This window comes from Leishmania panamensis, assembly GCF_000755165.1.
Source record: "Leishmania panamensis strain MHOM/PA/94/PSC-1 chromosome 18 sequence".
NCBI lineage: Eukaryota > Euglenozoa > Kinetoplastea > Trypanosomatida > Trypanosomatidae > Leishmania > Leishmania panamensis.
In genome coordinates this window covers 222,875-233,236 of record NC_025863.1, presented here as the reverse complement: position 1 = coordinate 233,236, position 10,362 = coordinate 222,875, and the positions used below count along the sequence as shown (strand labels likewise).

Below are 10,362 nucleotides of genomic sequence, written 5' to 3'. Positions count from 1 at the left end.
TGCCCCGTGTCGTCGTTGCCCTCATCGTTGTCGTTTTGCGTGTTTTTTTTTCTCTCTTCGGTTTCTTTACTTCTTTTCTCTTTCCCTCTCTTCTGCTTCCGGTAGAAGCACACAAAAGGAAGCGGTGCAAGAAACAGAGAAAAGAACGTACATTCGTCTGCACCTCTCGCGCTCTTCTTTCTTCTCGGTTCGTTTTTTTTTGGTCATTCGTCCGCTTTGTTATCCACTCTGCCCTGTGCACGACACAGAAATTCATTTTTGCGTCCCACACACCCACTCTCTCTTTTGGTTCTCGCGCTACCACCCCCGCTCTTCTCCTTCCATCTTTTTCCCACATTCTTCTCTGTCATTTTGTGCGTCTTGAGTAGAGTTTGTTGTTCTGTCTGAGTGTGTGTGTTTTTTTTTTCGTTTATTCATTGGCCGATCCCTTCTTCTTTTCCTCCAGCAAGCGAGGGAATATCACTGCGTCACAAACATACGGACAAAGAGGCGCACCCTATACAAGAAGAATGGAGCATGCTGCCGCCCAGACTCAGAGCCTCTACTCCAGTGCCAATCCCCACAGCACCAACATCAGTACCTACGGTAACACCGTTTCCCCCTACCTCTCCAACAACAGTCCGAACGCCGTCATGTACGCCGGTGGAAGCAGCAGCAACGGTGGTTTGCCGTCGCCTACCTCTGTCGCCACGGTGTACACTCCCACCACGCACGCCTCGGCAAACCAGGTGATCCGCCAGCAGGCGCAGAGAACTGCGCAGCAGAATATGAATCAGTCGCAGACGAGCACCACCTTCAGCGCCTACGGCGGTGCTGCGGGCAGCGGCTCTGGCAGTGGCTTTTTCTACTCTACTCCGCCGACGCAGGCAGCAGGGGCGCAGCCCATATACTCTGCCAATGCATCTGCCGCTGCGATGTTCCCGATCCGTGGTGGATCCACCTCCATGTCTCCAGCGCAGATGGCCCCAACCCAGATGCTGACACCCCAGACCAACGTGGCCGCTGCCGCGGCGGCGGTGTGGACCAGTGCTGCGGCCAACATCAACGTTGGCAGCAAGCTCTTCGTTGGTCAGGTCCCTGCAGTGTGTACTGAGGACCAGCTACGCCCTCTCTTTGCGCAGTTTGGCAACCTGCTAGAGATCAAGATCATGCGGGAGCCGAACGGCCGCAGCAAGGGAAGCGCGTGGGTGCGCTACGAATCGGAGGAGTCTGCGCAGCGTGCTATCAGCTCCCTCAACGAGAAGCACGTTGTGCCGCCACAGACGAACCCGCTACGTGTGCAGTTCGCCGCGCCCAGCACCAACCGCATGTCGCAGGTTTCCCAGCCCCAGCCCCTCTCGGCCCTTAGTACCATAATGCCGCCCTCTGCAGTCATGCAGCCGCAGCCGCAGCCGAACTACGCTACCGCAGCGACCTATGCCACCCCGCAGGGCTACGCGGGTGCTACCACGGCGTACATGCAGGGGCAGTACACGACCTCGTCCAACTTGATGACCTTGCGCACCTCTCCCCAGCAGCAGGCAGCGGTGCCGCCCCCTGCTGGCAAGATCGAATATCTGCAGAGCAACCAGCCTGGCGGACTTATCTACTCCACTACTTCCCCAACTGCTGTTGATGCGATGCAGCAGCAGCAGCAGGCACCACAGCAGCAGCAGCAACAGGCACCACAGCAGCAGCAGCAACAGGCACCACAGCAGCAGCAGGTGGTGTACACGACCGGCAGCCAGATGCGTAGTGTAATGTACACCCCGGATCCGTTTGGCATGACGAGTCAGATGACTGCTGCGCCACCTCAGCAGCATAACCAGTGGTGCAGCTAAAGCGAGCCAACCATCTCTGAGCCTCTCTTTTTTTTTTTTCCCTTTTCTTGCTTGTCATTTCTTCTCGTGTGTCTTGCGTTTCTACCCTTCTTCCTTACGGTACACATAACACATGGGATATGCGTGTCTGTGTGTCTGCCAATATCAGCGTACGAGGAAGGTGTTTTTTTTTGTTTATTTTCCCCTTTCCATCAATATGTGCCTTGCGTCTGTGATTCTCTCTGTGTACGAACGTGCTTGTGTTCATGTCATTTCTGCTTCTCTGTACTCATGCGTAGGCGTTTTTTTTTTGTGTGTGCGCGCGCATGAATGTACGTGCGCCTGTCTGTCTCGTGTGGGCAATCTTTATATTTTCTTTCTCCTTTACTGTTTTGTTTTGTGCTCTTGCGTCCCTCTTGTCACTTCTCTCTTTTTTGTTCACCGCTATCTCCGGTCGTCCTCGTAAAACCCACTTAGTGTGCTTTCATTTTGAGTGTGTGTGTGTCTTCTCAGCTAGTGTATGAGTTGAGGATACTGAGAGGTGGGTCTGCTTGCCGCGTGGCGTGTCCCATTTCGTGTGTGTGTGCGTGTGCGTGTGTGTGTGTGTGTGTGTGTGGACTTGAGTTTCCCCTTTTTTCTTTTATGTTTCACCACCTTTTCTAACGATGTACGCTCCTCTCTGTCTCTGTTTCAGTTTTGATGCTCGTTTTGCTTCCACTCGCATCTCGCATTCTTTTTGGCCTTTGTCTTCCCTCTCCCTCTACCCCCTCCCCCTCTCCCCCCTCTCTCTCTTCCAGGCTAATGTGATGCCAAATTGGTTCTGTTTGTGCGTTTATCGCAGTCTACATATGCGCCTGTGTGCCTGTGTGCCTGTGTGTGTGTCTCACTCTTCGTAGTCTTCACCCACCACCGCTGCTGCTTCCACACTCACCTACGCCAGTTGCCTTGTGCTTCGACAGCGTCTCCTTTTGTCGCAGTCGCGTCTCTGAGACGGTATTCAAATCCATAAGACAACCCTCCCCCTCCACCCACCCACCCACAGGCACACAAAGAGAGGCACATCGATACAGGCAGCGACGGAAGAACACTGAAGCCGCCACGCGCTTCTTACTCGTTTCTTTCCCCCTTTTGTTTGGACCTTCCTCACCTCTGTGTTCGACATCTATGCTCGTTTTTTTTGTTTTTCTCGATTATAGCGAGCCTCTTTATCTTACTAGGTTCACTCTTCATTTTCTCCTCGCTGTCTTTAGCGAAAGGTAGGCGCCCACCTGCTTAGAGAAGAGGATCGTTGCCATCCCCACACCCTCTTCCCCATCGTCCCCCCTATGAGCCTGTGAGTGTGTATGCACACTTGTTTATGTGTATCAAAGCGCAGGCCACAATGTTTCTTCACTCGTTTTTCTCTCCCCTCCCCCTCCCTCCCTCCTCGCCCCCTCCCAACTGACATCCCACTCCCTTTCTTCCTTTCCCTCTCTTTTCTTTTCGTTCTCTTCATTTCACCATCTCTCCTTGTTTCTCTTTTCTTTGTTCTCGCCCACGCCCTCATCTCTCTTTCCCCCCTCCCCCCTCTTCCACATTCACTGTCTCGCCCTTCAAGTAAGAGAGACATGCATATCTTTCACACGAGTACACACACACACACTTATGTGGCTCTCAGACATCTATGCATGCATGTATATAAAATTTCTTTCGTGGTGTTTACTAACTATGCCCGTGTGTGTGTGTGTTTTCCCTTGCTTTTTTTTCCTCTAATGCGTTCCTTTTCCTCTTTTTCTGTTCGCTCTATAGCTTTCCCGAAGCTTCCTCTTCCTCCCCCTTTATGTCGCTGCTTTTCTGCTTCCTCTGGTCTCCCTGCGCTAACGTGTGTGTGTGTTGATGCATTCAGGCTCACTCGTTGTCTCTTTCCATGTTTGCTGTTCCTTGTCTTCTCGGGTCCGGCGCTTTTCCCCCACGTCTCTCGCACTACATCTACCTCTGTTGCCTGTTTGTTTTGACTGCCCATGAGACGCCATCGCCTACACGTTTGTGTATGCGTACCACTCACAGCAGACAAAACTGTCACCACCGCTTTCTCTCTTCCCCTCTCCACGTTCGATGTAGCCGCTCAAGCAAACCTCTCTCCCCAACAACAACAACAACAAAAAAAAAGTATTAACGAAACAGAGAGAGATGCGCCTGAGTGCAAAAAGGGGAGAGGGGGTGGCAAGGCGACAAGGAGGGAAGCGCAGTGGAAGCGAAGACATGAAGAGGAGGAGGACGGTGTGCTCATTTGGCGTCCGATGGACAACACACGCAACCGCAGAGGAGGAGGAGAGAGAGAGGGGCAGGCGTTTTTTGTTCCGTCTTCCAACATCTCCACCTCCACCACGAGCAAGTCAGCACGCACACGCATGTACGACCACAGCCCATCCATGCCTCTGCTGGACTGCAGCTCTGTCCTGGTCGTCTGGAACGAACCGTCTGCGGCGGACTCCGGCCACGCGCCTAGCTGGCCCGTCTCACCCTGCCTCATTCCTCCCCCGCAGACGTGGGGCGCGATCGGCGCCAGACGGACTCGGGTGGGCTGCGCGCCTCGGCACAGGGGGGTAGCGTCCAGGGTCCTGCTCGAGGACGGAAGCGGTGGCGCCTGTCAGGAGGGCTAGTAGAGGGTGCACCAGGTGCATGCCGGATGTGCGCAGGGAGGAAGCCGGCCAGCTGCAGGCCACGCCCCTCGGACACCCTGCACCCCGCCTGTGGGTCATGCCTCTCCCTCAGTCGCCTCAAGCCGCGGCGTCCCAGAAGGTGGTGTGGAGACTCTCCGCAGTGGAGCCTGGAGGGCGCGATGGTGCCACTCAGGCAAGAGAAGGCCAACTCTCAAGCGAAAAAGTGGGAAGAAAGCAGGAGGGGAAAACACAAAAAGGACGAAGATCAGACGACAGAGTAGCTATGTGAGGGGGGAGGGGGCAGCGTTACTGAGGAAGAGCTTCAGCTGTCGTTTTCACTTGTCGTTCTTCTTCTCATCTTCCTTCCCTCTCTCCCGATTTGTATCGTCCTCATTACCGGGTGAGTCGTACGCGCGAGGCAATTGTGCCTCTATGATGGTCGGACTGAAGCGCCCCTCTCTTGCTCGTCTCTCTTTGTTCGACCGTGTTATATCGTCATTTTCTCTCTTTTTTTTCGTTTCATGTCTCTCTGTTTCTCTCTGCATCTCTTTAGTTCTTTGCCCTTTCCCCCTTCTCAGAATGCGTGTTTTCTTTCCGTTGTCTTGTTCCACAGCTTTGCGCTGTTCTTTTTTTTTTTTGGGAGAGGGAGGCTTCATTTCTTGTCTTTCCTCGTGCACCTTCTCTCGATTTTACCTCGCGCTGTTTTGTTCGCGCGCTCTCTCTCTCTCTCTCTCTCTCTGTGCGCCTTGTGTTCAATGGTGTTCTTCTTATCTTCTTCTGTTCCCCTCTTCATTTTCTTGTTTACTTCATCCACACTTTCTCCCAACTTGCCTTTTTTTCCCCTTGATCAAGCCGTCACCTCGCTTCTGTCTGTGTCAGTAGCGAGTGAGTATGTCGGTGCGAGTTGGGTAATCGATAATATTCGTTTTTTTTGCATCACGGCGTTTTGGCTTGCGCTGCCATCGTCTCGGTGGTGTTTTTTTTTTCTCTCCAGGCCGCAATCTTCTTCACTTGATACGCTTAAATCATCACCGCTGTTGTGCTCTTCTACTCGCACCACCAGCGAAGTGCAGCTTTAGCAACAGGCCTGCCTCTCTCTCACACATTTTCTCTTTCTGGGGGTATTCCCTGCCAACCACTACTACTACTACTCTGCGCTCCCCTACGAATCCTCTCAAGCACACAGGCGTTTTGCTCAGACTGGTGTGCGTGTGTTGAGCGCTTGTGTTTTTTCGAATGTGTTGGGCAAGACACCATGATGTCTGCGGAAAGAGGCGAGTGATGGAAAGTAGGCAGAGCAGCACTGCTGAGTCTGGCAGCGTCCCCCTACCCCAGTGGGGGATGGCGAGGAGGACGTTGCTGGGTAGTGATGTACCTTGTGGATGAGGCGAATCAATTGAAAGCCTCTGATAGCATTATCAGGCGACAGAATGGATTGATGCTGATGATGGAGACGAGGCTGTTTCGTCAACACACGGTCATCACTCATTTCCCTAAAGAGGGAAGGGTTGACCCAGGCATACACATACGCAGAAAGGGGGGATGAGTGCGTGTGAAAGTAAATGGAAAGGAAAGGCAGCACAGTACGTACCTGCATCTTCGTCTCCTTCGACGGGGAGAGGAGTAGACTTTTTTCTTGTATCCCCTCCTCTACATCTCCCTTCACCGCTGTTTTTTTTTCCTTTTTCCTGCCGGCTTGTCTTTATCCCTTTCTCTCTTTCTCACACACACACACAGGCATCAGGCTTTGCTATGTTGCACTGCTTCCTCGCCCCATTGTTGTTGCTGTTCCTTTTCTCGTCTGTCTCTTATGCTGTTGTTGTTGTTGCCGTCCCCACTCTCTTTTCTTTTCTTTTTTTTCTGGTGCCGAATGTTCTCTCTCTCTTACTGATGTTCGCGTTGTGGCCCCCTCCCCCCTCCCCCTCTGGCCATGCATGTATAGGTATGGGCACATTCATGGACAAGTTGCTTACTGGATGGAGTGTGATTGTTTGGGCGGTTGAGACGATGGAGCGTTTCACACGCTCGAAACAACTGCGGTTCACACTCACTCCTCCTCTCCGTTTCACCAGCTGTGCATCACTTCACTGTTCGCCCCTACCTACATTACGCCGCTTCTTTCCCTCTTTTTTTTTCTACTGGACAAGTGGATCCTGAAGGAGGCGGCCACCTCACTCTGGTATCAGAGCCCAATACCCCTCTCTCTGTGGAGAAGCCAGGCAGCCTGCAGCGTGCCCTCGGGTACGCGGCGCTGCGGGCTGCCTGGTGTCAGCGGACAGGTCTGGGCAGGTGCTGTGCTGAAGAGGTGGGCGGTGTGATGATCACGACTATACCAGCTCAGCACGACTCGTGCCGATGGGTCGATAAATCGAGGCATCCATCTACTGTCTTCCGACTTCAGCTGCGTTGCAGTGACGCCGAGCCTAATCCTGGGCCTGACCTGCCCTGTATGCAGTGGCATTGCAGTGGGCGGAGCGACGCCAGACGGTGCTGGGTGGGCCCCGCTCCCTGGCATCGCCGCAGTCCAGCAGAGGCATGGGTGGTCTGCGGTCGTACGTGCGTCTGTTAGCTGACCTGCTCGTGGTGGAGTGAACACGTTGGAAGACGGAGCAAAACATGTTTCCTGCTGTGCGCGTGGGTGTCCCTCTCCCCCCTCCCCGCCCCCCCCACACACAGTCGCGCACAGGTACGCCCCTTCTTCTCTATTTCCCTTCCTCTCTCCCTTTCGCTCTCTCCTCGTCTTCATTGCGTTCTCTTCTGTTGCCCATGGGATCCTCTTTCACTACCGTCCTAGCTGGCTCACTTATTCTTGTCTTTCATCTCTGGCAGCGCTCGTTTAGGTCGAGAGGAAAAGGATGGGATGTGTAGTCCCTGGCACTCCTGCTAGTCGCATGCGCCTCTTCGGCATTCCTCCACAAATTGGGAGGACAAGTGCACCGCATCTTTGCTGTGCGCGCGGGTCTCATTTCCCCGGTAAGCAGCCGTGCGACCAGGGCCGAACCCTCGTCGATCCGCCGTTGTGTGTCTTTGCGCGTGGGTGTATTTGCACTTCATATGGGTTGTGCCCTTTCTCGTGTGCATCCCACGCCGTCAGTGCTCTCAGTGGCTGTGTAAGCAAGGAGGCTGAGAAAAGATTCCCCTGGGTTCTTCGGGGGAGCGGATAATTCCCAGCACGTCGACCGGCGGAGCCGACTTGCGGTGGCTCCGTGGGATTTGTGGTGCGAGGGCGCAGCGGAAAAGGGCCCAGCACCGGCCTAGAAGCCCCCACGGTGGCTCCTCCTCCACGGTGGCTCCTCCTCCACGGTGGCTCCTCCTCCACGGTGGCTCCTCCTCCACGGTGGCTCCTCCTCCACAGTTGCGCATGAAGTCAGCGATCCCACGCTGAGCCCTGCAAAGAAAAATAAAAGCTGAGAGAAGTCTGTCACCCGCCAGATCGCGTTGCCACCTGCGGGGACAGCCTTTCAAGTGCCTGCCCGCATAGCGGAGACTTCTCAGACCCGAGTAAAGGCAGTGCCGAGTCGTCGGCGGGGCGGCGCGTGATACCTCGAGTGGTGCCGCAGTCCTTGGCGAGGCTGCGCGGCAGGTCATTCGCCAAGCTTTGCTGTACTGCAATGTAAAAGAGCGCCGCATCTACGCCCCCTCTGAGTAGAAGGTTATTGTGTGCGCGCACAGCCGGCTCAGCCATTGGCCTCTTCCAATTCTGCCGAAGCCGTGGTGCGTCCCCTGCGTTGCCACGATTGCAGACTGACCCGTGGCCGGTGCGATGCGCAGTGTCCGGCCTCTGGCGCCCACCAGCCCCTCTGACAGCAGGGACTGCAGACACAGCATCGCCGCTCGGGGCTCTGCGTGTGCCGAGTGCTTCGCTGTGAGGTACTCATGGTTTGTCAGCGGGTCCGCAGCCCGCCGTTGCGGCTGGACTCCGCCGAACCGGCCTGGCGGGCGCACGTCTGTACTAGTGCGTCACGTCCACAAAGAGGCGCTGCAGTGGACGCCGACACTTCATCCCCTTCAGCTGCAGCAGCGCGTCCTCTCGCGGCAACGGCTTCCCTGTCGCACACGGCCCGCGGAGCTTCGCACCGTTTCCATGGCGGGTCGTGATGCGCACATTGAAGTCGCCGGCAAGTTCTCCGAACCTTCGGATATTGCCCCATCCTTCGTGCGGAGTGCCACGCCAGCTTCAGGACGAGTGCGGCGCGTGGGTCGGTAGAGTTGGGAGCTGTGGCCGTGCTCCGATCAGAGGTGGCGTTGCTCTACGGCGCGTCTGCACCACTTTGATGGGCCTGCGAGAGGCTGGGGTAGAGTTGGGTTTTACTTGCTTAGCATGGCAGAATGGACTTGTTGAGTGCACGTGTTTGGATATTCCTTGTTTTCCCCAGTGCTTTCATGTAGCGCGTTTGTGTTATCATCCTGCTTTTCGTGCGTTGCGGCCTCTGAGTCGTGTGGCCTCTCAGCCTTTGAGCGGTGGTGAAGGAATACGACTGGAATGCTCCGCCTTTTTTTTTTTCTCGCCTCTCCAGCACCAGTCTTCACCTGTCTTTGCAGTGCGTCCGTTCCCAGTGGGCTTCCTTTCTCTAAAGCACGACTCTGCGAGGTGAGCGCGTGTTGCGAAAGTCAAATGTGGCTCGGTCAAGGCGGAGCGCAAAGGGTGACGCTCACACGAAGGAGGGCGATACGGCAGGGACGAAGAGACGTGAGGACTGTGCCTCAGCCCATATCAGCACAATCCGGTGTGACTGAAGCTTACTTTACGTTCCCCTTCATCTACACCATTCTGCAGCACAATTTAATCTTGACCGAAGCGTTAAACTTCCGTTGCCCCCCCCCCCCCCGCGACACCAAAATAGTTGGGCGAAGAGGTACCCCCCACCCCGACCCTCGTTTTTTGTTTCCTTTTCCCCGCCTCTCTCTGGTGTTGTGAGCGTCATTCCTCGTATTCGTCCCCCTTCGTGCCCCTTCCATCGAATACGCCACAGAAGAAGACACGCCGGCTCTGTCGGTAGGTCGAGTTCTTCTCGTCAGTTTTTTTTCTTTGTAGCCGAGGGGAGTGACACAGATGAGGTGGCGTTACGATGCGTTTTCCTGCTTTGTTTCTCTTGGTCGAAGACAGGACACTTGGACTTTGACCGTGTGTATAGTATACTCGTGATACCCGCATGTGGCCATAATTTCTTCGACATTGGGATCTCATCATGTACGGTACTTTCCCGTCGCTTTATCATTCTGTAGCTTCATCCTCGTTTCTGGTGTAGTGTTTTTTCTTTTTTCTTCCTCTCATTTGTGCTCCCAGTCAGTGTTTTGTGTCACATACCGCTTCTCCCGTTTTCAGTTTGTTAAGAGATGAGTATGGCGACAAATCACTTCCCCCCGGTGGTTTTCAGCGGATGACGCTGTCTGCGCAGACTGCGTGATAAGGAGTCCCCACCACTACGTGCAGACGTATTTACCACGGCGCAAGAGGGTGCCGCGGCCCGTCTTGTGAGCTGCATAATGTCTGCGTGTGATCTCTCTCAGGAGAGAGATCTTGTGGTTCTGCCTGAACAGTTTCATAGTGGTGTTACCCTCGTCACCGCTAGGGGGATGAGGATCCGGCCCCGGTCGCACGGCTGCTTACCGGGGAAATGAAACCCGCGCGTACAGCAAAGATGCGGTGCACTTGTCCTACCAATTTGTGGAGGAATGCCGAAGAGGCGCATGCGACTAGCAGGAGTGCCAGGGACTACACATCCCGTTCTTTTCATTCCTTTCACCTTTCCCTCTACCCAGTCGTGTGGCAGCATCTGTGTGTGTGTGTGTGTGTGCATATGGTGAGGTTTTGTGTCTCTGTCTCTGTTTCTCTGGGTTCTCTTCTTATGTTTCTTTCTCTGTCGCTCTCTCCTTTCTCTTTTGGTCGTCTGTTGTCTTGGCGGAATTGACACTACGAC

The 10,362-nt window shown here is 54.7% G+C and overlaps 1 protein-coding gene across 1 annotated transcript, besides 3 other annotated features; it reads left to right on the top strand.

Moving 5' to 3' along the window:
- Positions 1-509: 509 nt before the first annotated feature.
- On the top strand, positions 510-1,820 carry LPMP_180550 (RNA binding protein, putative; the record flags this gene model as incomplete). Its single annotated transcript, XM_010699587.1, has 1 exon — positions 510-1,820. One exon carries the CDS (start codon positions 510-512, stop codon positions 1,818-1,820), a length of 1,311 nt encoding a protein of 436 aa, XP_010697889.1.
- A 2,328-nt stretch (positions 1,821-4,148) lies between these two features.
- Positions 4,149-4,635: a repeat region.
- A 1,969-nt stretch (positions 4,636-6,604) lies between these two features.
- Positions 6,605-7,042: a repeat region.
- A 1,579-nt stretch (positions 7,043-8,621) lies between these two features.
- Positions 8,622-8,783: a repeat region.
- Positions 8,784-10,362: the final 1,579 nt, after the last annotated feature.